Source organism: Oryx dammah, unplaced genomic scaffold (assembly GCF_014754425.2).
Source record: "Oryx dammah isolate SB20612 unplaced genomic scaffold, SCBI_Odam_1.1 HiC_scaffold_18, whole genome shotgun sequence".
NCBI classification, from domain to species: domain Eukaryota; kingdom Metazoa; phylum Chordata; class Mammalia; order Artiodactyla; family Bovidae; genus Oryx; species Oryx dammah.
In genome coordinates this window covers 113431348-113459026 of record NW_024070202.1, presented here as the reverse complement: position 1 = coordinate 113459026, position 27679 = coordinate 113431348, and the positions used below count along the sequence as shown (strand labels likewise).

At 60.7% G+C, this 27679-nt stretch overlaps 2 protein-coding genes and 1 long non-coding RNA gene across 3 annotated transcripts; 2 read left to right on the top strand and 1 right to left on the bottom strand.

Annotated features, from left to right (window-relative positions):
• Nucleotides 1-726: 726 nt before the first annotated feature.
• Nucleotides 727-8602, top strand: ATG9B (autophagy related 9B). Its single transcript, XM_040260318.1, has 14 exons — nt 727-1276; nt 1446-1489; nt 1633-1697; nt 1813-1974; nt 2514-2655; nt 4189-4943; nt 5084-5237; nt 5388-5567; nt 6274-6510; nt 6651-6784; nt 6944-7040; nt 7239-7365; nt 7451-7593; nt 7735-8602. Exons 1-13 carry the CDS (start codon nt 727-729, stop codon nt 7576-7578), a joined length of 2775 nt encoding a protein of 924 aa, XP_040116252.1. The 3' UTR covers nt 7579-7593; nt 7735-8602.
• NOS3 (nitric oxide synthase 3) lies at nt 8482-26404 on the bottom strand. The gene is made up of 26 exons (XM_040260308.1): nt 26219-26404; nt 24770-24887; nt 24354-24502; nt 23937-24099; nt 22537-22628; nt 22303-22444; nt 21983-22122; nt 21722-21896; nt 20934-21035; nt 20256-20450; nt 20052-20125; nt 19743-19887; nt 19389-19493; nt 16739-16806; nt 16180-16296; nt 15895-16069; nt 13752-13884; nt 13534-13612; nt 13236-13423; nt 12477-12649; nt 11950-12160; nt 11750-11837; nt 10617-10738; nt 9699-9847; nt 9189-9383; nt 8482-9057 (listed from the first exon to the last, which is right to left on the bottom strand). Exons 1-26 carry the CDS (start codon nt 26374-26376, stop codon nt 8896-8898), a joined length of 3618 nt encoding a protein of 1205 aa, XP_040116242.1. The 5' UTR covers nt 26377-26404; the 3' UTR covers nt 8482-8895.
• On the top strand, nt 16738-17736 carry LOC120877939. Its single transcript, XR_005724423.1, has 2 exons — nt 16738-16948; nt 17480-17736. It is a non-coding gene; the product is annotated as an uncharacterized LOC120877939 (long non-coding RNA).
• Nucleotides 26405-27679: the final 1275 nt, after the last annotated feature.

Genomic DNA, 27679 nt, shown 5'->3' with positions numbered 1-27679 from the left:
CAGAACTTGGAGAGGGTTTCAAGAGGATGAATCAGTGAACATAATGAAACTTCAAGAACCGCGCTTTCCTACTGTAAAAGCTCCAAGAACCATCTCATATCCAAAAGAACCCCCCTCCTATTTTCAGTTCTCTCCTGTCCTCAGTTTCCCCCGACTCAACTGCCAAGTCAGTCTCCCCTTTTCCCTTCTTTAGTAGCGTCATAACAACAAAACATGCACACGTTTTTCTTTTCTTTTTGGTTTCAAAGTGTTTCTCTGTTGATTACTCTGTGTGTATGTATGTAGGGAGGAGAGAGTTTTGTGTTGTTTTGAGATTAGGTTTTAAGAAACCAAAGATGTACAGTATTGCCCTGGCCCCATAGCTCTAGCATCTTTAATAGAATTCTTTTTGCCTTTGCTTTGGCTGCTGCTCTCTAGCCTCACCTTTAAATCCCCTGGAGGTCTGAAGGTGGGACTGTGGGGATCTTCTTCTGTTCTCTGCAGCTCCTGCCGGGCCAGGTGTGGAGGTGGAGCCCTAAGAGGTTTGTCCACAGGTTGCCCTGGAAGGGGTGCGAGTGGTCGGGCTGGTGCCTGCGAGTTGGGACGCCTGAGGCCCGCCCCTACTGAGTCACGAGCTGTTGTTGTCACTCGTCCTAGTTGTCAAAGTCCCCTCTCAGCAACGCAGCCCTCTGAGGAGACAGCAGCAGCTCCCATCCTTCCGAGCTTTCAGGAGAAGCCGCTGGCCTGATGGTGAGGCAAATGGGCTGGGGGGGGACCAGGGGGCGGTTGGGGCGGTGGGGAGACCTGGGGCCTGGATCTGTGCCCCTCCTCCCCACGCCACTGCCTCCTCTTCCTCCTCCTCCCTGTCGGGGACCTGGGGCGGGGAGGGTCTCCTTCTTCTCTCTGTCCCCTGTCCCTCCCACAAGAAGGGCCCCTTCCTCAGCTCCTCCTTCAGCCTCGGGGCTCCCCTGCCCAGCGGTGCAGGCCCCAGGGGCTTCTCAGCCTTGCCACAGTGCTCCCCCAACCCCAGCCACTCCCCCAGCGCAGCCCCAGCCCTCGATGACACCCGTCTCTGCTCCCCCTCTCTGGGGTTCCCACTCTTCCCCTCCCCCGGCCTCGGGGACTCCCCCTCCCCCACGCCGATGCCCCCAGGACTCTCCTGGGCTGCGGATAGGCCCTCTGATACCCGAGCAGGATTACGAGCGGCTGGAGGACGGTGACCCTGAGGGGTCCCAAGATTCACCCCTCCATGGGGAGGAGCAGCAGCCCCTGCTTCACGTGCCAGAAGGGCTCCGAAGTGAGTGGGTGGGTGGGTGTGGGGCTGGGGAGGCCCTGGAGCCTCTAGGGTTGCCCTCCCCCTGCCCCCCTCCCCCCTCCTCCCTGCCCTGGGCTGGGCCTCTGGTAGCAGCTTGAGGGCATGGAGTCAGGTGAGTGCCACACCCCAAAGCTCTCCCTTCTGTGCCCAGGCTCCTGGCACCACATCCAGAACCTGGACAGCTTCTTCACCAAGATATCCTTTCTGTGCACAGCGTGGCAGAAGGGGCATGGCAGGCAGGGGGATGGGTGCTGTGGGCTGGGGACTTGGGGGGGATCGGGAGGCATCCTCAGGAAAAGCCCATCAGGCTTCAGGCTGACTTCTTGACTTGCGGCCACATCTACAGCTACCACCAGAGGAATGGCTTTACCTGTATCCTGCTGGAGGATGTCTTCCAGCTGGGGTGAGATGTGCCCAGGGGCCCAGCAGGAGGGGCTAACCAACTCAGTGGGCCTGGGGGCTGGGGCAGGAGCCCACTCAGCCCTCAGGCTTGAGCACTGCTCTTCCTCTTGTCCCAGACAATTCATTTTCATCGTCATCTTCACAACCTTCCTCCTTCGTTGCGTGGATTACAGTGTTCTCTTTGCCAACCAACCGAGTAACCGAACACGACCTGGGCCACTCCACAGCAAAGTGACCTTGTCGGACGCTGTCCTACCCTCCTCCCAGTGTGCCCAGCGGTGAGTGAAAGCTGGCGGGGGCAGGGGCTGAGGGAGACCAACACAAAAGCCTCTCCTCCTTTTGTTCCTTGGTCTAGATCATCCATTCTCCAAGGTTTTGGTTTGAGTACACCTTTAATCCGCTTAATGTTGGTGGAGAATACACCTTTAATACACTTAATGTTTGTTGAGAACCAACTCCCAGGGGCTTTTGTTCTGAGCATCCTATCTGCATTTACCTTGTTAGATGTCAAAGCCAAAAACAGCTTTAAAATCTATGAATGTAGGAACATACATCCTGTCTGTGAACGCGATGTCACATAGACTCTGGAAAAGTCCACCGGATACTCTTGGGAGAATGAAAATGGCAGAAAACCCGAATTTTAGCTGAAAATTTTTGACCTTGCAGACACAAGAGTCGGGGGACCTCTAGGACCCGCCCTCTGAGAATCACTGGTCTGGCAAGACCCCCTCTCCTTGACCTCCATCGCTCCCCAAGACTGGTCTCCCTTGCTATGGGGCCCCTACTTTGTCTCTGCTATCTGTCTCGCCTCACACAGGATCTGCTCCAGCCCCCTCCTGGTCTTCCTGCTGATCCTGGCTGCTGCCTTCTGGCTGTTCCAGCTGCTTCGCTCGGTCTGCAACCTCTTCAGCTACTGGGACATCCAGGTGTTTTACAGGGAGGCCCTGCACGTCCCCCCGGTGAGTTGGATGAGCGTGTCTGTGGAGGAGTGCCATGTCGGGGGGGTGGGGGGCAGAGGATGGGGAGGAGTGGCGGGCTGTGCAGACAGGAGGAGCCGCTGGAAAGAGGGCAGACCTTTGTGACACACCTACCTAGGCTTAGCCCCAAATAACACTAGGAAGTGGAGTACCACCTGTTAGAACCCAAGGTCCTTACTGTTGTGGTGCTTAGTTGATGCAGATGGTTATGGAAGATATGTACAGCCATGTACTTGTGGTCCAGACGATGGGGATTTAAAGGGGTGGTCCTCTGGTTTTACAGAGCAGGAAGAACTGAGACCTGGCTGGGAAGGATAGGAGGTGAGAAGGCGTTCCAGGCCCCATGAAGGAAAGGGGTCGGCGGGGGGAGCAGTGAGCATCTCGGGCAGCGATGAGGAGACTGACCTACCAGCTTGCCACTGAGTGTTCAGGCTCGTCAGGGGAGCCCACCCCCCTTTCTGGCTTCTCTTTGCAGGAAGCTACTTTGTGGGACCCTTCACTGTCCCTGGGCACACTTCGCTCTCTCCTCCTCCTCTTGGTCTCAACTCCATCTGCCTCTGTACTTATTCTCTAAGGCACAGCACAAAGGCTACTTTCGGCAGTCAACTTCCCTTGCTCCCCTCAGAAGTCCAGAACCCTGCCCTCCAGTGCAGCAAAGGGGAGAGGTCCTCAGAAAGCCCCCTTGAGTAGGGGAGCCCGAGCCACAGCAGAGGGCTGGGGACGGACGCATGGAAGGTCAGGAGCTGGACCGCCACTCCTCCAGGAAGGCGCCTGACCCCTTCTCTTTTTCCTTCCTTTTTTCTGCTCTTCCCTGCTTCCTTTCAGAGGTAGGGGAGACCCTGGGGTGGACTGGAGAGGCTGGCCTGGAGAGATGTGACTAAGCTGGGCTGGGGAAGCTGGGTGAAACTGGGCTAGAGTGAGTTTTGCACCGGAGCAGCAAGTGAGGTCTGACGGCCTCCCCCAACCCCAGATGGGGGTGTGGCCACTGTATTAGGAAGATTAATCTGATAGAGGGGATGGGGGTGGGGTCTCCAAGCATGCCGAGGTAAAAGCTTGTGCGGCTTCTGCGCCCGGCTGGCTGGCACCCTAGGAGGGAGGAAGAGTGATCGCCCTGTTACCTGCAGCTGTGGTGTGTCTTGTGCCTGTAGAGCTGCCAGGATGGGGACGTGTCTGGAAGGGGCGTGTCCGGAAGATCTGCTTGGAAGGGGCCGAGCTCATATACCTATGGAGTTTAGCTTATGGTGGGGGGGGGTCCCCTGGGGAGCACGTGACTCCTGGCCCAGGAGGGGCAAGGGCCTGGGGAGGGCGCTTCAGACCGAGGATGAGGTGCCCCTTGTGGGTGGCAAAGAGAGAAGGGCGAAGGGGCAGCCGTGAAAGGCGGTGGGTTTCCGGCGGGAGGGCCCCTGGTGAGGCCGGCGGGGAGGGCACGCCGGGATGCCGCTCTGGCACGCGGAGGGTGGGCATCGCGATGGAAATGGGTCGGGGGCGCTGGCTTCAGCCGTCGGCTCTCCGCAGGAGGAGCTCAGCTCGGTGCCCTGGGCAGAGGTGCAGTCCCGCCTGCTGGCGCTGCAGAGAAGCGGGGGGCTGTGCGTGCAGCCGAGGCCGCTGACGGAGCTGGACGTTCACCACCGCATCCTGCGCTACACCAACTACCAGGTGGCGCTGGCCAACAAGGGGCTGCTGCCCGCCCGCGCCGCGCTGCCCTGGGGCGGCGGCGCGGCCTTCCTCAGCCGTGGCCTGGCGCTCAACGTCGACCTGCTCCTCTTCCGCGGGCCCTTCTCGATCTTCCGCGGCGGCTGGGAGCTGCCCGACGCCTACAAGCGCGGCGACCGGCGGGCCGCCCTGGCCGCGCGCTGGCGGCGCACGGTGCTACTGCTGGCGGCCGCGAACTTGGCGCTGAGCCCGCTGGTGCTGGCCTGGCAGATGCTGCACGCCTTCTACAGCCACGCCGAGCTGCTGCGGCGCGAGCCCGGCGCGCTGGGGATGCGCCGCTGGTCTCGCCTGGCCCGCCTGCAGCTGCGCCACTTCAACGAGCTGCCGCACGAGCTGCGCGCGCGCCTGGCCCGCGCCTACCGCCCGGCCGCCGCCTTCCTGCGCGCCGCCGCGCCCCCGGCGCCCCTGCTGGCGCTGCTGGCCCGCCAGGTAGTCTTCTTCGCCGGCGCGCCCTTGGCCGCGCTGCTTGTGCTCACCGTGTACGACGAGGACGTGCTCGCCGTGGAGCACGTGCTCACCGCCATGACCGCGCTCGGGATCGCGGCCACTGTGGCCAGGTGCGATGGCAGAGGGCCGGGAGGGGGCCCTTTTCCTCGGTCCTGGGTCGGAGCCTCCGCGCACCCCTCCTCCCCCTACCCCCCGCACATCCTCTGAACCGCAGGCCCCCTTCTTTCCCCACCCCGGTCCCGCCCTCTAGGTCTTTCATTCCGGATGAGCAAGGCCAAGGCCGTTCGCCGCAGCTCCTGCTGCAGGCGGCCTTGGCCCACATGCACTACCTCCCCGAGGAGACCGGCCCTGCCGGCAGGACCAGCTCTTACAGGCAGATGGCGCGGCTGTTGCAATACCGAGCGGTAAGGGTCAGGCCGGAAGCGGCGCTGCGGGGGCTTTTGGCTGCCCGCCGGGGTCTAGGGCAGGGCCCCCGGAGGGGTTGGAGGTTGCCTACCAGGCGAGTCTGGTTGCCCTCAGCAAGCGCTTCTCGGGCTCGGGCCTGCTTTCTCCAGGTCTCCCTGGTGGAGGAGCTCCTGTCCCCTGTCCTCACCCCTTTGTTTCTGATCTTCTGGTTTCGGCCCCGAGCCTTGGAGATTATCGACTTCTTTCGGCACTTTACTGTGGATGTGGCCGGGGTCGGCGACATCTGCTCCTTTGCCCTTATGGACGTGAAGCGGCACGGCCACCCTCAGGTGAGAGTCTGTCCCCGGAGGTGTGGGGTAGGTAGGTTGGGTAGGCATTGGCTTGCCTCACTGGAAGCAGAACTGGGTTCCACCCCCACCTTCACTGCTTGGCACCTGCAACCTCGAGCTCCCCACTTCACTTTCCTGAGCCTTCATTTCTCAAATGCGGGCAATGACTAGCCAGTGTTTGGGGCTCTTAGGAGGATCACGTGAGATGACAGGTGGAGAGCCCTAAGAGGGTGCCCAGCACCGTCACACACCAGTAAATGGGAGCACAGACCACTGGAGAGAAACGGCGTGGTCAGTGGATGGGGCTGGGGCATGGATGGGTTTCCTGACCAAGGCCATTGGGCCAGTTGTGGTAGCCAGTGTGCACAGGCCGGCAAAACACTGAGCCCACATCATATGCTAGCACTGGGTCTGGACCCAGGTCCTGCCCTCTGGCTGTGTTTTTTTTTTGGCTGATCTTGAACTTGTCCCCTTGTGGCCTCCATCCTTTCACCCTGGGGCTAGCGTTTCCTGTCCTGCCTACCCCACGAGGCCCCCAGCTCAGCTCTCCAAGTGGAGTTGGCTGGAGTTTCCTGGTGGCCTAGTGGTCAGGCTTTAGCGCTTTCACTGCCAGGGCGCCTGGTTCAATCCCTGGTCGGGGATCTGAGATCCTGCAAGCTGCACTGCCTGATCCTGGCAGCACATGAAGGACCATTGTTCCTTTCAGTGGCTCTCCGAGGGACAGACTGAGGCCTCACTGTCTCAGCGCGCCGAGGACGGGAAGACGGAACTCTCCTTGATGAGGTTCTCCCTGGTTCACCCACAATGGCGCCCCCCAGGCCACAGCTCCAAGTTCCTGGGGCACCTGCGAGGCCGGGTGCAGCAAGATGCAGCTGCCTGGGGTGCCAGCTCAGTGCACAGCCCCCCTGCCCCCGGGATCCTCAGCAACTCTCCCTCCCCTCTGGTGAGTCGGAGCCGGTCCCCACCACCCTCTGCCTCACCCCTTTATTAACCTGCTCGCTGGTGCCGTCTGCTCTCCTGCCTTGCCAGACCTCCTCCCTCCCCTCTGTCCTCTCTTCTGACCCTCTCTCCTCTCTCTCCCAGCCGGAGGCCTTCCTGGCCAACCTCTTGGCGCAGCCCCTCCGGCCGCCTCAAGACCTCAGCCCCACAGCCCCCTGCCCGGCCGCAGCCACGGCCAGCCTCCTGGCCTCCCTTTCCCGAATCACCCAGGACTCAAGGTGAGGGGTAGGGGCCTGAGATGCTGGGAGCCAGGGGTGGGGCTGATCCTCCAGGAGAAGGGGCACTGGAGTGGGGGGTGATGTGGAAGGGGAGTTGAAGTCAGGCTCTCCCTGGGGGAATGTGCGTGTCTTCATGATCAACTGTGCCCTCTGTTCTAGCTGTGTGTCCCCGGGAGGCACTGGGGGCCAGAAGCTGGCCCAGCTCCCAGAGCTTGCATCTGCTGAGATGAGTCTCCACGCCATCTACCTGCACCAGGTGAGCAGAGGGGGTGCCAAAAAGAGAAGGGGAGGGAGGAAGCAGCTGAACAAAGGGGAGAGTGTGGAGGGGGCTGGAGTGTAAGGAGTTACTCAACAGGAGCTGGGGGAGGAGTGTCGACAGCCTCTGCACCTGGCCTGGGGCTGGGCCTCACACCAGGACAGGACAGAGGCCTCTCATCTTCTCCCTTCCACTTAGATCCATCAACAGCAGCAGCAGCAGGAACTGTGGGGCGAGGCCTCAGCCTCCCCGCTGTCCCGGCCCTGGCCCAGCCCCCCACAGACCCTCTCTCCAGATGAGGAGAAGCCGTGCTGGTCCAGTGATGGTGAGGCAGTCAGGGTGTGCAGGGGACAGACGCTGGGGAGCTGCGGCCATCATGGCATTGCCCAACTCACGGCCTTTCTCACCAGGCTCCAGTCCCGCCTCTAGCCCCAGACAGCAGTGGAGAGCCCAGAGGACCCAGAGTTTGTTTCCTGGAGGGTTCCAGGAGGCCACAGACCCCCAGAAGGAGCCTGGCCAGGCTACTAGCACTGACTGAGTGGGCTCCTTGGGGGTCAGTATTGTCTCACGGGGGTGGAGGAATGGGTAGGATATTGGGTGGTGTCAGACTTGGAGGGACGGGAAGAGTGGTGGGAATTTGGGGTGACGGGGGTGGTCATCTCTGGACGCCTGCCAAGAGCTTTTCCTCCCCCAGGCTCCCTGGCTTCTCCAGTCATAGGACATCAGGTGAGGTGGAGTGGAAAGGCATCCTGAGCCCTCTTTCAAGACCCCCACAGATGCTTTAGTTGGGCAGGACTTGGGAGTCATTGACGAACTTGCCCAGAGCACAGAGCAGTGGTGGGAGAGGAGCTGCCCAAGGCCTCAGGAAACACGTCTTGGAGACAGTCCCCACATGGAGGGGCTAAGGGACGACCGTCGGTCCTGGAGTCGTAGCCCGGGGAGAAGTTACCAAGTGACCTCATGCCCGTGGGCAGGGCCAAGGTAGAGGCCAAGCTACACATCAGGAAGCGATGAGGGACGGGACCTGAAAGGCAGTAGGTGCTCAGGTTCATCTGGCCCTTAGGTTCCTATGGGGCTGGTGGGAGGGCATGGGGACTGTGAGTGGGAAAGACTAGACGGGCCTGATGTGTTTGGCGTTCACGGCGGTGTGACATCTTGAGAAAGTGCCCGTGGCTCCTCATGCTGTGGGGAACCAGCAGTGAAGTTTGCTCACAGCTGTGCTGCTCATCTTTGTGACCTTAGTCCTGGACTCCCCACGCCTGGCAGCCAGGGCTGTCCCTGCTTCTAGTCAAGATTAGGGAAGCCACACTGGAGAACTGCCTGCTCTTGGCTGGAAACCAGGCTTCTCCAGGGCAGGAGTCAGACAGGAGCCTGTGGGACAGGACTCCTCTGTCCAAGAGTTACCACCCCAACACCTTGCGCACAAGTTAAAAGACAAAGCTTGTCATTATTCTGTAACTGTAATTGACAGCGCTGGCTTAGGTATCTTAGTAGGTCTCCTAACTTCTGGTCCAGTCTCTCTTATGGTAAATCTTCAATAATAAATATTTGAATGATTTAGAGATTAGGTTTCAAGATAAGATACTTCTGGAGAGACGCGAGGGTAATCTAAAATTCACCTAAACACCAAAGGGCTGACTGTGGGCTCTGGAATACCGCTGCTGGGAGGGGTCTTCCAGATAGACTTAGGGTGGAATCCGAACAGTCTCCATAGACTCTGGACAGACGGTGGGAAGTCACCCTGGGAGGGGAGGGAGAGGTGGCCGGTCCCGGTAAGACCGACAGGACAGCGGTAGAGCCATAATGGAATGACAGCCCCTCTCTTCGGGCACTGCAGTGGGAAGCAAGAGGGGTCTCAGGGGCCGGGGGTGTCTGGGCCGGGCGGGTCGAAGGCCCAGGGCACCGCGCCCCGCAGATGCCGCTCCTGCAGGGAAAAGCTCTGGGTACGTATGCGGCTTGTCACCTCCTGGGTGCGCAGCGTGAGGCCGAAAATGTCCTCGTGATAGCGTTGCTGATCCTGGGAGGGAAAGAGGGCGGAGGATCAAAACCCGGGTGGAAGTGTGGAGCGAGGTCGGCCCCGCCCACATCTGGCCCCGCCCCCGTCCGGGTCTGGCCCCGGCCACGCCCCCTGCCCCCGCCCCTCCGCACCCGCAGCACGCCGATGACGTCGCCCGCCTCGTCCAGCTCCATGTCGCCCTCTGCAGCCAAGATGCGCTGCACCGTCTGCAGGACGCTGGTTGCCATAGTGACGTCGCCGCAGACAAACATGTGGCCCCGCTCGAGGCACAGCACGCGGTGCACCTCGGCAGCCAGCTCGTTTCTCAGGATGTCCTGTACGTAGGTCTGAAGGGGAGGCGGGGTTAGGGGCGGACCCCGGCGGGGCCCGCGGAGCAAAGGGCAGGCCCCTGGGGAGCGAGGGGGGCGGGCGGGTCCTGGGCGCGAAGAGGTGCCCGGGCTGCCAGGCGGGGCTGTGGTCTGGAGAGACGGAGCGGAGCCGGGGGCGGGGCTTGGGTGAGGGTGAGCCGAACCCAAAGGGGGCCCAACGAGCTGATCGGAGTGGGCCGGGCCGGCCTGGGTCTTAGAGCCCAGCTGGAGCACACGGCGGTTCTTCCTCCGTACCTAGCTTCGGGTTACCCCAGCACCCTCAGGGTCCCGCACCTTGGGGCTGTCAGGTTCCCGGGAGAAGGCGGTGAGGACGCGGCCAAACACCCCGCGCTCCTGGGCGTCCTGCACCTCGTCGCGGTAGAGATGATCGAGTTGGGAGCACCGACAGCCGAACACCAGGGTCATGGGGGCGGGCTGCAGCCCTGCGGGCATCACTGTGGCTTGAGAGCGCCCCCAACCCCTCCTGGGGGACCCAGCTCCGGGGACACCTCCCACTGGCTTTCCTCACTCAGGCCGACCGCCCACCTTTTCCTGCAGAAACCACCACTCTCCACTCTTTGGCCTCTAGGAGAGGGCTAGATGTTTTCACAGAGAAGCCCAAGGTCACAGGAGGTGGTGACTTTCCTCTGGCGGGATGGCCAGTGGTGACACTGTGCTACAGTAGGGCCTTCTGATTCAGAATCCATGCCCTTGGGACCGTGTAACCCTGCGGCCTGAGACAACCAGGTCTCCCTGCTCGGACCCCACGTTCTCCCACACCTTCAGCTTCTGTACTCTGCACCTTCCTCTTAGTCACAAGCCCCCTTTCTTTTGATCGGCCAGCTTCCCTGGGCACCCTGTACCCAATCCGAACACCCTTCAGCTTCCTGGGATCTCAGACACACTTCGTTGACCTCTGACACAGTCCAGAGTCCACCTGGGGCATTTCCGTCTTTTGAGTCCCAACCCTGTCTTCTCTAGGCTTCCAGGTTCCCTTTGTCCTTAATTCAATCCAATGCTACTTTGTGCTAGGCACCAGGAAGCCAGACCAATGGGGAACTGCTCTTGTCTCTAGGGGTCCCCCCAACCCCGGTCTAATAAACTTCACCTTTGGAGTCCTGTTTCTTGCCTTTCAGCGCCCTGCCCCTTGGTCCCCCTAAATTGTGTGACCCCCTCTTGCCTTCCGGTCATTCCCTTGGGCCCTGGCCTCACCTTTGCTCTCAATGTCGTGCAGCCGCTCCTGCCAAAATCCCCGGAAGGGGGCGATGCCAGTGCCGGGGCCCACGAGGATGCAGGGCACGTAGGGGTCAGGCGGCAGCCGGAAAGAGGGAGCCCTGGCCAAGACACCCTCCGTCAGGCCCCCTTTGTCCCCCCAGACTCCCCCACTCTTAACAACCTTGGCAGGGTGGAGAGAGGAGAACTTAACCTGCTTGCGTCTAGCTTACAGTGAGCATGGTGTGTTTAGGAAAAGAACTCTCCGTGTTGGCAGAGACTCTCGACCTGTGGTTTCTGGAGGTTCCGTCGAAGGAAGTAAAACTCAGGTTTGAACTGAAGAATGTTTTGATGTCTCAGTTTAGGAGATATAGAAAGCACGAGGAAGGGAAGGGCAGACAGCCTTTTGGTTCATAATGGGCTCACTGAGTGTATTTGAAACCGCAGCCTCAATATCGGCCTTTGGTTTGTGTTCATTAGATGGGCAGTTTATCTGTAATTTGGCCTGCTGGATGGGTTCGGGTCACTGGGCCTGGCTGGTGCATCCTGGGAACTCTTGCTTGTGCCACCTTAGGCCTCCAGCTCCTGGGTGCTGGATGGGGCAAGACTTCGGGAGGGAGGGTGTCTTGAGATCCTTCCTTTTCCCTTGAGTCCTCAGTGACACTATGGTGAGCTAACTAGTTTTCCCTGGACTAAAGGCGGGTGGCCCACAGTTCCCAGGTGCCTGCCTGCCAACATCCGAGGGACCCCAGGGATGTAGGGAGGGACACGGTACACCTTCTAAAAGGGACAGGGCCTGCTGGGGTGGGATCCCAGCCTGTTCCTGGGAGCTGCAGCTTCAAGGTAGGACCTGAAGTTCGAATCAGTGAGAGGCCCGAAGCTAAGCCAGAGTTGTGAAGTGAGTGGCTTAACGGGATGCCCCGTCCTGGCTGGGTTAGGCGGGGCCTGCCTGCTCCCACTCACATGCTCCACCAAGGCTCCCCCCACCCCCGTGCAGCTGGCCCGTCCATATGTCCTCGGCCATATGTCCTCGGCCATCTGCGTGGTGCTCTGTCCATCCTGGCTTGGACAGACGCCCTCCTCCTCCCTGTGCCCCTCCTGCGTGCCCCCCCGCCCCTGCAGTGCTCACTCACCCCCTGATGAAGCAGGGCACTGGATCTCCAGTCTTGAGTTGGCTCAGCCACGTGGAGCAGACCCCGTAGTGTAGGGGGCCCAGCCCATCTAGGGGGTGGGGAGGAGGGAGAGGGCTGCTGGTGAGGGATCCACACCCCCCCACCCTGCCCCCGGGGTCACTGCGGGGTCCCAGCCCCGTCCCCCCTGTTCCCCACCTCACCTTGGGTCCTATATGCCAGCACAGCCACCGTGAGGTGGACCTCTCCGGGGTGGGCGCTGGGGGCCGAGCTGACGGAGTAGTACCGGGGCTGCAGCAGGGGCAGCTGGGTGAGGAGCAACGGGGCGGGCAGCGCCACGGACGGGAACTGCTCCAGCACCTCCAGCAGCGTGGGGCAGCGGAACCACTTCCACTCCTCGTAGCGCCGGGGGTCCTGGCGGGGCGGGGGGTGGTAGTGAGCTCGGCTCCTGCCTCCTGTCAACCTCCCTTCTTGACCCTCCTGAGCTGAGCCTCCTGGCTGGGGGGGCTTCTCGAGCCTCATCTGGGGCCACAAACATTTCTCCAGGACCTTCCGCGTGCCTCTTTAAGGCCAGAGAATTCAGAGATGAATAGGAACACCAGAGTTGGCGGGGGGTCTTAGACCTCCAGGACTTCCGCTGGAGGTCCCCCTCCCCGCAGCCCATCCTGTCTCATGGGCCCTTGCTGACCCACCGGGGGCAGGGATTGGGGTGGGTGTGGGGGCTCCTGACCTGACTGAGGGTCTCGAGCTCCTGCTGCTCACTGGGTTCTTCGGCCAAGGTGCTGAGCAGTCGGAGAAGCCGGGGGCTGGGCGGGGAGGTGATGTCCAGGAAGAAGGTGAGAGCCTGGCGCAGCGTGCACGGGGGCAGCCGCGGGTCCCGCACCCAGCTGGGAGGAGGGCCGCCTGGGGGTGGGGTGGGGGGCATGAGGGGATACTCAGAGGATGGGGCCACACTGGGCCCGCCTTGTCCGTGGCGACGGCTGTTTCTTGGGGGAGGACGAGGAGACTGACCACACCTTATGGTGTCACTGGACGGCTGGCCCTTGGACAGTGGTGGTGGGCCTGTCTGGGTAGTCCCTGTGTGTCTATTCAAGGGCCCCTGCTGGATTGGGTTGGTCTGGTTGTGTGTGTGTGTGTGTGTGTTTGAGGGCCCCTGCTGGGTTGGCTTGGTCTGGGCCCCTGCCACTCCCCCACTCATCTTATTGTAACTCCAGGCCCGGCGGCAGTGGAGGGCAGACCTGGTGCCAGCTACAGAGCAGGCTAGACGGCTGGGGATGGGGACGTGCCCAGAGGGAGGGGTGGCCTTTTGTGGGGGCTCTGGGGGTGGGTTCTGAGAAGGGAGCCGCAATCCATGGAGGTAGCACAGTGGCTGCGAGTGGGGGCTGCAGCAGCCTTCCATTGGGTCCTGACCCTGAGGGTACCCTGGGGCCAGAGGGATGGAGCGGCCCTCGCTGGCCCCCCACCCCCCGCTCCCTAGACGGCCCCTCACCTGGGCTGCCCTTCTCCAGCTGCTCCACAGCCACAGACTCGGTGGGCGGCGGCGGGTCCTCCACGCGGCTCAGCAGCGCCTCCACGAGGCCTGGCCGGTTGGGCGGGCAGATGCCTATGTGGTCCCCCGGCTGGTACTGCAGCCCCTCCTGGCCTGCAGTGTCCAGGCGCACCAGGATGGTGGCCCGGCTGGGGTGGGGAGAGGGGAAAGTTACAAGAGGGCTGGGGGCGAGGAGGTGGGTGCTGGGGTCTGGGGAAGCAGGGGTGGGTGGGTGAGTTGGGGGTGTGGCCCTCCTCACGTGGACTTGCTGCTTTGCAGGTTTTCCACCGAGAGGACTGTGGCCTGAAACATCTTCCGTCTGTGCACGTGGATCAGGCCTGAGGGGCGAGGGGGTGGGGAGGCAAGCAGATGAGACTGAACCCAAGCCAGGGACTCAGGCCTGGCCCCTGAGTCAGTGGGTCCCGGGCCCCCCGGAGCCCAGAGGGCCGGCAGGGTTGGGGTGACGTCGGGCCCCACCTGGCAGCAGCTGGAGGCCCTCGGCCTGGGCGCTCAGCCGGTACCTCTGGCGTTTCCAGCTCCGTTTGGGGCTGAAGATGTCCTGGGCGGCGGCCTTGGCCTCCTCCCCGACGCAGAATGTCTCGCAGGAGGCCTGGGGGTGAGATGGTGAGTGTTGAGGGTCCCCGGCTGCCAGGGAGGCCCGAGCAGCAGGGAGCTCAGAGGGGCTGATCAAGGGCCCGTTGGATCCTTGCCACCTCCCCGAAACAGAGGCTGACGGCACCTTGTCCTTCAGCCCACTTGGTGCCGCTGTGCTGGCTACTCTTTTGCACGTATTTGTGTCATACCCACTCAGTAGTTAACCTGGTGAGTGTTAATCTCATGGTGCAAGAGGCACAGAACTCCTTGCACACAGTAAGTAGCCCTCAGTGAGGGTGTCTGTGTATTCAGACCTGAGGTCACAGTCTGATTCCTAGACTGAAAGTGAAAGAAAGTGAAGTTGCTCAGTCGTGTCTGACCCTTTGCGACCCCATGGACTGGAGCCTACCAGGCTCCTCCCAGGCTCCTCCTGCCATTGGGTTTTCCAGGCAAGGGTACTGGAGTGGGTTGCCATTTCCTTCTCCAGGGGATCTTCCTGACCCAGGGATTGAACCCAGATCTGCCTCTTTGTAGGCAGCCGCTTTACCGTCTGAGCCAGCGGGGAAGCCCAGGGATTCCTAGACTAACAGCTTGCAAGTCTCCATTTCCCAGGCTTTACACACCTCCTTAGAGTCTGCTGAAGATGAAATGGGAAGCTTAGCTAAAGCCCGCAAGTGCTCCTGGAGTGGGCACAGAAGGGGGGCGGGGCCTGGGGCAGGACCCCTGGGAGGGTGTGTATCCTATTTGTTTCTGCTCAGGCTTAAGCCTGGCAAACCACTTAGCCGGTCCCTTAGCGTGAAACCTATGGCTCATCCAGGATTGGCTGCCGCCTCCCCTCCCACCGTATCGCCAGTCCTGTTAATCTTTCTTTTGTGTGTGTAAAGTCTTATATCTCTTCCTTCCTTCCTTGGCCCCCTCCCTTCCTTCCTACCCCGCTCTGCTCCCACCCTGGTCAGCTCAGAGCCTTCCTGCTTCTGTCTGGATGCTCCTCCCGTCAGCCCTGCCTTTCTAAGTGCTGTCCGCCAGCCTCATGCCCACTCCCCTCTTCTCTCCTCGAGCTCCCAGCTTCCTGTCGCTTCCCTTTGTCTGAATTCTTTACTCCTGTTTTCCTTTCCCTCTTCTCCTCAGCAAGGGCTTCCCTTGTGGCTCAGATGGTAAAGAATCCGTCTGCAATGCAGGAGACCCGGGTTCCATCCCCGGGTCGGGAAGATCCCCTGGAGAAGGGAATGGCTACCCACTCTTGAATTCTTGCCTGGGAAACCCATGGACAGAGGAGCTTGGTGGGCTCCAGTCCATGGGGTTGCAAAGAGTCAGACACGACTGAGCGACTAACACTCTCCTCCCCAGCAAACCTCCATCTGTGCTGGCCGGCCCTCCCCACCCCTCCTCCTGGGGAGCCCTCCTCCTTAGCCATCAGTCCAGGCCTGCTGAGCTCAACCTTGGGAACCCTGGCGGGGCCAGCAGTGTCCTGAGCAGTGTTAGGACTGGGAGAAGGAGCCCCCCTCAGCTCCAGGAGTGGTCCCCAGACCAGGCAGGGCTGCTCTGGAGGAAGCCCAGACTGATAAAGTCCCACCTTGTTCTCCCTTAGCCCAGGAACTCCCTCCGGCTCAGGCACCACCCCAAGCCTGTCTGGCCCCTGACTTCCTATAGTTTCGCAGCTTCAGCCCTTGCCTCTGTCTTCCCTTTTTCCTTCATCCTGCCCTGCACCCTCTCCCCTGCACCCATCCGGGAGAGGGAGCGACCTGTGCCTGTGCCTGCCCTAGGCGGCCGTCTGCCTGCTGGGGCCCTGGCTGCTGCTGCTTCAGGACCATGTTGTCCATCACTACTACTCAGGACTCAACCAGAAGTGTTGGCTGTGCAGTGGGGCAAAATATAAGGGTGGATTTTGGAGGAGCTGGAAGGGGCCAGAGAACCCAAAGAGTCAGGGTGTTGGTGAGGCCCCGGCCTCCTCCGTGTGGCAGGTCTGGAGGCGGATGGAAGGAGTCAGCATTGGAGTTGGAGGGGTGGCGGGAGTTGGGGAGCTCACCTGGAAGGCCGCCTTTGCCCAGCCACGGAAGGCCTCTTCCTGGCCGCAGAGCTCGTCGCCCTGGCCCAGCTGCAGCAGCCGCTCCCCTCCCAGCTCTTCCAGCCGGGTGTCCACCGCGCGCGCGAAGGCGCAGAAGTGGGGGTATGCCCGGGAGCCCAGTCCAAACACACAGAACCTGGGGTACCGGGAGCCTTCAGGGCAGGCCCCTTCATCCTCACCCCTGGTGCCCAGGCAGCTCGCCACCCCCACCCCCCAGCAGAGCCCCCCTCGCCAAGGCCACCGGACCTGAGGGTCCCCAGGGCCCCCGCGCTGTCTGTGTTGCTGGACTCCTTTCTCTTCCTCCGCCAGGAGGACACCAGTGGGTCGGAGCAGGAGACGCTGTTGAAGCGGATCTTGTAACTCCTGCAGGAGGCCAGGGGACAAGGGTGCCACAGGGAGGAGACCCGTCAGGGCCCAAACAGCGCCTGTGGGCAGCTTCAGGGGCTCTGCCTCCGTGGCGCTGGGGGCGGGGTGGCTTGGTTTCGTGGCTGAGGGTCCGTGTCTAGGGGTCCCTGAGCCTTAGGCCCCGCCTCCCCTCCTCTCTCTGCAGGAGACAGGCCCCTCAGAGTCTCCAGGACTGAAAGTGGGTGTGTCACAAGGAAGAGGGTGTCCTGAGGCTGTGGTGGGTGGGGCTTAGCCCTGTGCTCAGCTGTCCTCCAGCTTGTTGGGAGGCTGACTTGCGGCCCAGAGAGGGGACTCTGTAGACCCCCTTTCCTTTTGTGTCTCCAAATGCCTCCCTTTCTCCCCCCTTACCCCTCCTCCTCCCCTACCCTCCCCCCCCACCCCCCACCCCGCCCCCACTCACTTGTGCTGTTCCGGCCTCGGGGAGCTGTTGTAGGGCCCAGACATCTCCATCAGGGCAGCTGCAAAACTCTGGTGAGGGCAAGTGTTAGCATCGTGATTAGTTTTGTTTTATTTCAGACTGTACAGAAGCTCATACTGCACTGGAGCGGTCCCTGTTATCATTAGTTACGATTTTAATTTTTAATTTGTTTTGAACATTTCACAAAAAGAGGTACGGGCTTTTGCAAAACATTACAGAAGTATGTCAAGTAATAAAGTAGAAACACGACCCTTCCCTTCCCTCCAGTCTCATCCGTCAGAGCAGGTGTACCACAGACAGCTGTTACACTTTCTAGCCCATTTTTCATTGTGCTTAATATATGTCTGTATTTATAGTTTATTTACTTGGCCATGCCACGCAGTTTGTGGGATCTTATTTCCTCGACCAGGGGTTGAACCTAGGGTCCCCCAAGGTGAAGGCACCATGTCCTAACCACTGGACTGCCAGGGAAGTCCCTAGTTTTCCTTTTAAGTGAAAATGGGGTCATATTATGGTTACCTGCTTTTTTGCCAATAATCTATCATGGGTGTCCTTCATGTCCACACACCAACACTGACCTCAGTCTTTTAAATGACCACACAGCATCCCATCATGTGTAGGTACCGTTAGGTATGAGACCTCCCTCTGACAGGGACATCTGGATGGTCTACGAACAATGCTCAAACACTCATATGTGCTTGCTTCCTCCTTTTTATATTTCAGGAGGGTAGTCCTTGGAGGTGGACTTTCTGAGCCAGGATTTGAAGACTTGGGTCATCAAATTGTCCTCCAGGATCCTATCCATGCTGGAGGTGACCACTCCGTAATGTTTCAGCCAATTTGATAGGTGGAAAACAGCTCTCAGTCTCCCTGCGTTGTCCTGATCACTAGCGGCGCTAACACTTTCTAGAAAGCTGAGCCGTTATCACGTGCTGCCACGGAAACAGCTTAGAACTACACATGCCAACCTTTGCATAGGATGCAGATGCCTTTAGGTGGTGGGCCTACAAGTTCACCGCAATTAGCGTGCACTACTTTATTTTCTGAACATTTTCTTGAAGTATAATGTACCCACAGAAAAGCACCCATGTTATAAAATGCCCAGCTTTATAGCTTTTCACAAACTCAACCTACCTGGGTAGTCAGCATCCCATCAAGAAACGTCACCAGCGTCCTAGAAGTCACCTTCGGGTAACCCGACCCCAGGTCCCCACCTCCCGCCCTGGAGTCACCACTGGCTCTCCTGATTAAAACACCAGAGATGTGTCCTCCCTGTTTCTAAACTTGGTGCAACGTGAGTCTGATGGTCCGACTCTCCGTGTTTGGCTTCTTTCCCACTTGGACATGATGTTTGAGATTCATCCGTTTCATTGTGTGTGGTTGTAATTTGTTCACTCTCATTGATGCATCGCGTTTGAAAAGACCACGATGTATTTTTCCCATCTATGACTGAGAGTCATTTGAATTGTTTCCAGTGCGGGGATACCATGAGGAGTGCTGCTATTAATATTCTTGTTCATGTCATTAGTAAATATATGCCATTTTCTGTGGGGTAAAGTCCTAGGTTTCCTCCATTAAAAAAGGAATATGTGCATACATTGACGCGCGAAATTTAAGGGTGCAGTTCAAATTGGTTTGGCCTTTGGGCAGTTTCAAGGTTAGACATATGTCTACCCAGTGACCCAACAGTTCCACTCCTAGGCATTTATCCAAGAGAAATGAAAACATAAGGCCACAAAAGCCTTGTACAAAACTGTTCATAACAGCTTTATCCACAATAGCCAAGCGCTGGAAAACAGCCCAGGTGTCCGTCAGCAGGGGAGCAGAGAAATAAACTGTTCACGCCCCTGAGGTGGACAGGAATGAACCACTGAATTGTCCAACAGCGAGATGAGCCTCCAAAGTCGGGTGGGGGAAAGAAGCCTGACACCGCGTGCCCCTTTCCGTGACCTTCTAACGCAAGTGACAGGAATCAGGACGGGGGTCGCCTTTGGTGGGGAGACTGGGAAGCAGATTGACTTGGGGCCTTTCTAAGTGCTGGGAATGTTCTCTGTCTCGGAAGGATCGTGGGTCCCACGGATGCAAACACGACTCTCATCCTAGAAACAGCTGGTGAGTGTGTTTTTCTTTAGAAGGGAGGTCAGACGCAGGACTGAAGGGGCAGCGTGGTGGGGGAAAAGCCCTCTGTGGGCATCCTGCTCTAGGGGACTTGTGGTGTAAGTGCAAAGAAGACATCTAAAAGCAGAAGCAGACAAGAGCTCCAGAAAGGAATGCAGCTAGGGGCTGCCACGACCGGGAAGCAGGGAAGGTAAGGGTTAACAGTCAGGTATCGGACTCAACTCTAGTTGGTTTCTTTCAAGATCTGTTCAGAAAGTGAGGTTACCTAATTTCTGTTAGCGTCGGAGCAGTGGTCTTGTCTTTTGTTAAGAAAGGAAGAAAAGACAAAAAGCTGAGATCTCACTTTAGCTGCTGTCTTTCCCATCTGTCAATGCCTGACCAGTCAGGAAGTGCCTCCCAAGTGTGAAACGCTTGCTCTGATAGTGGAAGTGACTCGGACTCAGGGTGCTGCCCAGCCACACTCAGTTTTGAGTCTCCCTTCTTGCCAGTTACCCCCTTCCCTGGCAGGCCTCACCTCTCCATTCTCCGGGGGATCACCATTCCCAAAGGTGCTGGTCACCACCAGCACCAGCGCCTCGTGCTCCAGGGACACCACGTCATACTCATCCATGCACAGGACCTGCAGGCAGGGAGAAGACAGGTGTCCTGGGGACCCAGGCCCGCTGCCCTGGTCAGTTTCACTCTCGTCCTCCTGGGAGGGCGAGACTCAGGCCCTCACCTGATCCCTGCATCCCTGAGGGTCCCGGGCTCCTCGTGGGCCCCGACTGTGACCCTATCCCATCCTCCAGCATGTGAATGAGGATAGGGCCAGGATGCGCCCCCCCCCCCCACTTCTTTTCAGACCCTTGCCCACTGGGCTCAGCCCTACCCGGGGGTCGAAGGCCTTCCGGAAGAGCCTCCCCAGCTGCTGAGCATAGCTCTGGGCCCGGCCGGTCTCAGAGGCATACAGGATGGTCGCTTTCACTCGCTTGGCCATCAGGGTGCCCATGAGTGAGGCAGAGATCTTCACCGCGCTGTGGGCGAGGAGGGGGTGAGGGGGTCCCAGGCGCACAGAGCCAGGGGCCTCCCCCTGCGAGGGGTTTGCAGGGGTAGTGTGCCCAGACCACCAATGGGGGGGGATGGTCCCCTGGGGTATGGGGGAAGGGCAGCCCCCCACCCGGCTGGGGGAGGCACCTACTTGGCCACTTCCTTAAAGGTCTTCTTCCTGGTGATGCCGGCACCCTTGGCCGCGCTCCCCTTCCAGGGGTCTGGCTGCAGGGGGATGAGGACGGGCAGGAGTGAGGGGGGAGAGGAGAGAAGAAAGGGAGGTTGGAGGCTCCTGGAGGCTGCTCTGTTAGAGCTGGAGGAGTGGGCAGGAGCCCGTGGGGGGTGGGGTGGGTACCTGGTAGTGGAAGGCAGGGGACAGGACGTAGTTGACCATCTCCTGGTGGAAGACGGGCGTGAGGCTGCCCGAGATGGGGGGCACAATCCAGGCCCAGTCGGCGGGGCAGCCCCCCCTGGCCTTCTGCTCGTTGTCCAGGTGCTTCATGAAGGACACTGTGGCGGCGTGGTGGTCCACGATGGTCACCTTGGCGAGCTGGGGAGAGGGAGGGAAGGGGCGGGGCCAGGCTGAGGCCCAGCCCACAGAGCCGCACTTCCACCACTCACCCCACACCTACATGCACGGCCTTCCTGGAGCCAGCGCCACCCCTGCCTGGGGTGCTCGTGGTCCTGCTGCCAAGTCAGTGGCAGAAGCAGTGGCTTTGAGCTCTGACGTCTGTGTGCCCACCTTGACCCAGCCCACACATCAAGATAGCCGAAGCTCTCGAGACCCCGCAGAAGTACTCAGCAAACCCTAGTTTCCTCAAGTTATAATGCTCAGCATGCAATTGATCCTAGAATTAGAGGTTCCAAAATCCAGTGGGTCCCTAAAGCGCGAAGCCTGGAAGGGCCCCCTACCGGGCATGGGCCAGTCGGCTGGGTTCCCGTACTGGGACCTCTGGCCTAGGCGCTCAGAGCCCACCATCTAAGTGCCTCCCTCTCTTCCAGCCCCGCTCCTGGCCTGTCAGGGCCCGTGTACCTGAAAGCTGTGCAGCACAGCCAGGTTGATCTCCACGGCCGCCTTGTCCTTCCACAGGGACGAGGTGGTCCGCGTGTCGAGGTCCATGCAGACAGCCACATCCTGGGGGCAGAGGTGCCCGGCATCGGTTGGAATGGGGGTGGGGGAGGGTGGGCAGAGAACATCTCTGTCTCTAACTCATGAGGGGAGGGAGTGTGTGTGGGTGGGTGGCCATCTGGAGGCCCACTTGCTTCACAGGGCCAATTCACGTGCCTGTCTGCAAAGGCACCTCAGGGCTTCAAGGGACCCTGGTGCCAGTGACTTGCCGGCCCTATTGATTTTTCATGTCTAAAATGGGTTTTAACATGTTTTGAGTCAAAATACCCATTGAGAGAGCCTCCCAGGAGGCACTAGTGGTAGAGAACCTGCCTGTCAAGGCAGGAGACATAAGAAATGCAGGCTCAGTCCCTGGGTCGGGAAGATCCCCCGGAGAAGGGCATGGCAGCCCACTCCAGTGCTCTTGCCTGGAGAATCCCATGGACAGAGGAGCCTGGTGGGCTACAGTCTATGGGGTCGCAACAATCAGACACGACTGAGTGACTTAGGACACACATGCACACTCACGCTTTGAGAAACTGATGAAAGCTCCAGCCCCCATTCCCCGAAAAATAACTACATCTTCACACGTGGGTACCCCCTTTTCCCTGACCTTCGGTTCTAGCTCAGGAGGCTGGACCTGGCGTTTTCAGATTTCTCCCTGTTGCTGACATCCGGTACATCCCCCCCACCCCCGGCACACTGGTCCTCACCTCCAGGATGTTGTAGCGGTGAGGGTCACACAAGTTCCGTGTGCCAATCTCCGTGCTCATGTACCAGCCACTGAAGGGGGCCGCGGGGAACTCCAGACCCCCGATTTCCAGCAGCATGTTGGACACGGCCGGGAGGGCATACCAGCGCAGGCCCAGGGCTGCGAACCACTCCAGTCTGGGGCCATCAGGGCGTGGGATCAGCCTCTGTGGAGCCGTACCCGCCTGGCCACCCCCCACCTCCCCCAGCCCCTCTGTGCTCACGTGGGGTGCTCCAGGGGCACTTCGAGGACCAGCTCGGGGGGCAGAACAAAGAGCTCCGGAGCCTCATCTGGGGCCTGGAGCAGGAGGGGCAGCACGTCGAAGCGGCCGTTTCCGGGGGCCCAGCCGTGCTGGACGCAGAGCTGCGGGGAGCAGCGGGAGGGGTCTCGGGGCCAAGCCCTGCGGGCTCCTCGGGGGCCCCTCCTCCTTCATCTCACTGTGGTGCCCTGCCCCTCTACGCTGACCGCCCTTCCACTGGACCCTCCTGCCTCCTCCCAGAGTCCTCACTGGCTGGCTTTCCCTTCTCCTCTCCCCGTGCCCACCTCCGTGATCTCTACGTTGGCCGGGTCCCCACGCACAGAGCCGTCCTGTTGTCTGTAGCCCGCGTAGCGCACCAGCTGGCTGTTCCAGATCCGGAAGTCTCCACGGCCTGGGGCACGCTGCGGGAACACTGTGATGGCCGAGCTGACACGGGGACGAGAGCTGGTCAGGGCCCAGGTCCACGGCCTGCGCTGGGGCAGGGTGGGGTCTCGAGCTGACGGGGTGGGGGCGCTCACCGAAGGTTGCCGCGGTTGGTGGCGTACTTGATGTGGTTGCAGATGTAGGTGAACATCTCCTGTGCTGAGCTGCAGTCCCGGGCATCGAACACCTGAGCCGGCCGATCAGGGAGACAGGAGGGAGGTGCGAGTCTTGAGCAGCAGCCCCATGAGAAGGGAGGGAAGTGGGGCAGGGACTGACGACATTACCGCAGCCCTTGAAGGCTGGCGGTGCCGAGAGCTGTGAACTAGGGCTCTTTTTTCTCCGGGCAGCCTCCCTGACCCTTTGGGCCCACACCGATCCTTCCTGTCCGGCATAGCGTGGCCTGTTCCTTATGCTGGCGAGTATCTCCCCATCCCTCTAGGCTGACCTGGTCTCTGGTACAGAGGAGGGACCCAGTCATTGCCAAACTGATCACTGGGGAAAGGCCACCAAGTGACTGGAAGGCCACCCAGGGTGTGGATGTCGAGAGTTCCCTGTTTCTCACGGTGCTCAGGCAAAGGCGGGTGAGCCCGGCCCGTCTTCTGACCATGCTTGGGCACACATGATGGGAAGGCGGGGATGACTGCATCAGGTGGCCTCCGGGGACCCTGCCCATCCTGGCTTTCTGATGCTAGGAGGAGCCATCCTAACTGGCGGGGTGGAAGCCCCAGAGGCTGGGAGGTCTGATTCCTGCTTCAGGGAGGAGAGGACTCCTGTTGGTGATGGCAGCAGGCATGGGGTCAAGGGTGGGTCAAATACAGAATCTCATGGATTCAGAGCTTCAACCAACTTCAAGGGTTGTGCCAGCGTCAGACAGGACTGTTCTGATTTTATTCAGGACTCCTTTGGGATTTACGGGGCATGTGGCTTACTTCCAAATTCTCTGGTGTTCAGTTACCGCTAAGGAGGCCAAGGTCACGGACCCAGCTCCCCCGTGGGTCAGGGTGTCCCAGTAACGTGGGCGGGCTGGCTGTGAGTCATGTGGCGGGCGTGTGGAGGAGGGTGTGGGCCAGAGGCTCCGGTGGGGGGCGGGGGTGGGGGCAGGGGGCTGTGCTGGGAGGGAACGGTGTTTGGAGTGAGGAGGCTGGGATGGGCAAGTGAGGGCCTTTTCTGGAAGATTCTGTTGCTCTGACAATACACCCCCCAACTCCACCCCTGCCCCAGGGATCACTGCTAAGCTGTCCTCACCTACACAGTGCATATCTCTGTCCATCTGGCCATTTCTCCGCACCCAGCCAGGGCACTGCTGTGAGTCTTAGCAACCAGCTTTTGGCTCCTGGGCTGAAGGCTCTCCCGGGATGCTAGTCTCTAGGGGAGTCTCCCCATTGCTGGGACCACCCCTCCTGCCCTGGGAAGCCTCGGGAGCTTGTCACACTCCTCTTTTTTTCTCTTCTGCATCCCCTGGCTCCCACACTGGGTGCCTGCCGGCCGGCCATACCTGCAGCTTCCCCCACTGGATGCGGCCCACGCAGCGGGGTGCATTGCGCCAGGCCTGCTTGGCCCCGAACACCAGCTCGCTCTCTCGGAGGTGGTAGGTGCCCGTGGATGCCACCTCGGCCTCCACCTCCTGAAGCCGCTCCTCATGAGCCTGGGAGCCGCTCCTAGGAAGGAAGAGGGGAGTGGGAGGAAGTCGTTGGCAGGGGAGGAACCCCCAGGCTCAGCAAGCGTTTTTTAGGGGGGTGTGGTGTTGGCGGGGGTTGAGCTCAGGACCCCCCTCCCCCGTGTAGTATCAGGATGCGGGGAGGGAATGGGAGCTGCCTCGAGGGAAGCGTCATCCAGTTCTTGGTCTCAGCAGGACCTGAGCCGAAGGACAAGGAGGGGCTCAGGGGCTCAGGGGCTCAGGGGAGGGTCTCACCTCTTAATGGAGCTGTAGTACTGGTTGATGAAGTCCCTGGCCTGGCTCAGCAGCTGCTCAGCGGGTGGAGGTCCTTGGGAGGGCCGAGTCTGCAGTTTCCGGGGCAACACCAGGGAGCCGAGGCAGCGTCTGGGAGTGCAGGGCCCGTCCTGGGTCGGTGGAGGAGAACCGAGGTCAGGACCAGATCAGGGCTGGCAGCGGGTTGAGGGGTATGGGGCTAGGGCCTGGAGGCAGAGTCTGGGACCCCAGGGAGGGCTGGGGGCTGGGGCTCCCAGCTAAAACTTGAGCAAACAGCCGGGAGGTTGGGCTGGGTTAGGGCGGCTTGATAATGAACAAAGTGCCCCCGGCACGTCCCTCAGCCCCTCCAGTTCCTCCTGGACCCTGACCTGGGTCGCGGGTGGGGCCCCAGGCCTCACCTGCTGGGACTGCGCGCACAGAGTGTCGTAGGTGATGCTCCCCAGCTCCCAGTTCTTCACGCGAGGGAACTTGGGCCCCTCCGGAGGCCGGGCCAGTGTGGGGCTGCTGGGAGCTGGGCTGGGTCGAGAGAGAGAGAGAGAGAGAGAGAGAGAGAGAGAGAGAAAGTACGGGACCCTTGGGGAGTGTCCCAGAGGCCTCTCTGGCCGCGTCAAGAGCCCCATGACTCATTTCTTGCCTGCCACATGCTTTCTCACCTTTCCTCACGGCACCCACCACGGCCTTAGGAGGCTGGTGGTATCGCCCCCTGCCTCCCCTGGGGGTACAGATGAGAGATCTGAGGCTCAGAGGATGCCAGGATTGTCCAAGGGCCGAACTGCCCCTTCTATACCCAGGCCCACCTCACACCCACCCTGGATGCTCGGCCAGACCCAGAGCCGCGGGGGCTGCGGCGCTGGGATCTCGAGGCCCTGGTTCAAGGCTGGTCCTGGTCCCCACGGCCTCCTCTGGACATCTTCCCAGAGGCTGACATGAGCCCTTGCTGGCCTGGAGGGGGATGAGCCTGAGGAAGCCCCGGTGGGGACTCCTGGCCCAGATTTCCCTCCAGTTCACTCCCCTCCTGACAGTAGCTGCAGTGTGTGTGTGAGGGGAAGCCTAACGGGCCTTATCACTTCCTCCCAGAGCCGCCGGCCCAGCCTCGAGGAGGAAGGGAGGACCTCGGGGCTTAGAGCACCCGGTGCTCAGGGCTCCTGGCCCCTGGCCCTTCCCCGCAGAGCTGCTTGCCTGGCCTGGCACCCCACCTGGTCCTTCTTCTCCCCAGGGACCTCTGCCCTGGAGGCGGGTGGGGGAGGCGGGGTGGCCCTGCTGGGGTCCGGGGCTGCAGGCTGAGTTTTGGGGTGGCCAGTGGGATGAGGGGTCTGGAGCAGGGGATGAGGGGACCTGGCTGCCCTGTGCTTTCAGTTCTTCCCGAGGCTCTCAGTCTCTCCCCTATGGCCTCAGTCCCTCACCCCATCTCTCCCCAGCTCCTTTCCGTTCCCATTAAATTGTCATGGCCGTGTGTTTGAAGTCTTGCTGTAAACTAGCAACTCAGAACAACCCCGTGGTGGTAAAGGACCGCTCGGTCCATATTTGATATAAATGGAGGTTCAGAGAGGTTAAGTAAGTTGTTTCGAATCACACAGCTCTTGGCTGCTGAGCAGCCCGAAAACCCTGGCCACGCACACCTGTGACGCTGGCACCCTCGCCTCAGCTTTCAGCTGCTGCTTGCTGGCCCTGATTCGGGCCTCTGGTCTGAGCCTCCTTGGCGATCTGTCTGCACCGAGAGCCTTTGGCATCTGCCACCTGGCTCTCTGGAGTGGGAAGCAGGCTCCAACCCTTCCCAGCCCAGCCTGCAGGCCTCGATGGCTGCGCCCCCACCCTGCCACCTGTGCCCCAGCCTCTGTGGCCCTCACCTGTGGTCTGGCGCGTGCAGGGTGGTGGGTGCGGGGGCCCGGCTGGGCTCAGGTGCCGGGGAGGCCGGGCCCTGCTTGCCACATAGCCCGAAACCCAGCCCCAGCCCCAGGCCGCAGGGGGGCCCGGGCTCCTGGCCCACACTCTTCAGGTTGCCCATGTCGCTGGGGCGGGCGGGCGGCCTCCGTTTGCTCTGTGGCTCCCAGCAGAGCCTCGGGCCTTTTCCTTAGGAAGGGGAGGGGGCGGTAGGAGGGGGCCCTCGCCCCGCCCCATCCCTCACACACACAATGGGACAGGAACTAGCCCGGCCGGGGAGGCTCCAGATCCTCGGCTCCACGCCCGCTGGCCCAGAGGGTGGAGGGCCAGACGCTTGGGTTCCGCTCTGAGAAGGAGGGTGATAAGGGGGAACCCAGGTGTCTGGCAGAAACCTAGGGCCGGAGCACAGGGACTAGGGTGCAGCGGGATGGTGAGGTGGGCTAGCCAGAGCTCCCGAAAGAACCCTCCGAGGGTGTCTGACCAGAAGGGAGACCTTCCACCTCGCCCTTGCTGGCCTCGCCCTGAGGCGTCAGGCAGAAGGTGGTCACTGTGGCCACAGCAGGTAACAATGAGTCCCTTGCTCTCAGTGACCACAGGGACTGCTAGGGTCACCCCAGGGCTCTGCTTGACCACCTTGCTGACATCTAAGCACTCCTGGACTCTTACTGTTGAGTCCTTTCAGGTTCCTGGGGATACAGGCCCAGCAAGGGGGCACTGACCCTTTGTCCTTGGGTCTGGCATTAGGGTATTCCATTCCCTCCCGGCCCCTATTTCCTGGAACCCCCGCTCCACCCTGCCGCCCCTTGTGACTCAAGTTGGGGGACACAAAAGGGCAGGAAGCTGCGATCCAGGGCCTCCACCCCCCACCGTCATCCAGTGACGAATGCTTCCCCAGGGGGTGGGGGTGGGGGGTAGGTCAGCAGATAGACCCAGCGGTCAGGGCTGAGGCAGGGACTGCCCACTGGGGAGATCATGGAGCCCTGGCAAGCGTGCGGGGTGAGGGAAACTACAATTCCCAGGATGCAGGTGGTGTACTCAGGCACTCCTCAGACACCATGAGCCATAGTGCATGCTGGGGTTTGCAGTTCTAAGCCATGTAGGGGCTGGAGAAGGGCCGTAAGCTGGGGCTTCAGCATCTACAGGGGTTCCAGCCTCATGGATCTGAGACCACGCAGACCAAGAGAAACTGCGTCAAAGAAACAGAGGTTGAGCGACTGGGATGGGCAGAGACCAGGAGAGGCAGACAGGCAGACAAACAAACATGTAGATTTGTGTTGGCTGAGCTCCTTCGAAAAGCAGTGGAAGATATGATGGGTGCGGGCCTGGGTGGGGGGCGAGCAGGCGGACCAACCGGAAGGAACGGGCCGTGCTGCGAGCTCTGGGGTCACACCAAGAAGGTGGGGTCTGCCGGTCTGCAGGGAAGAGAG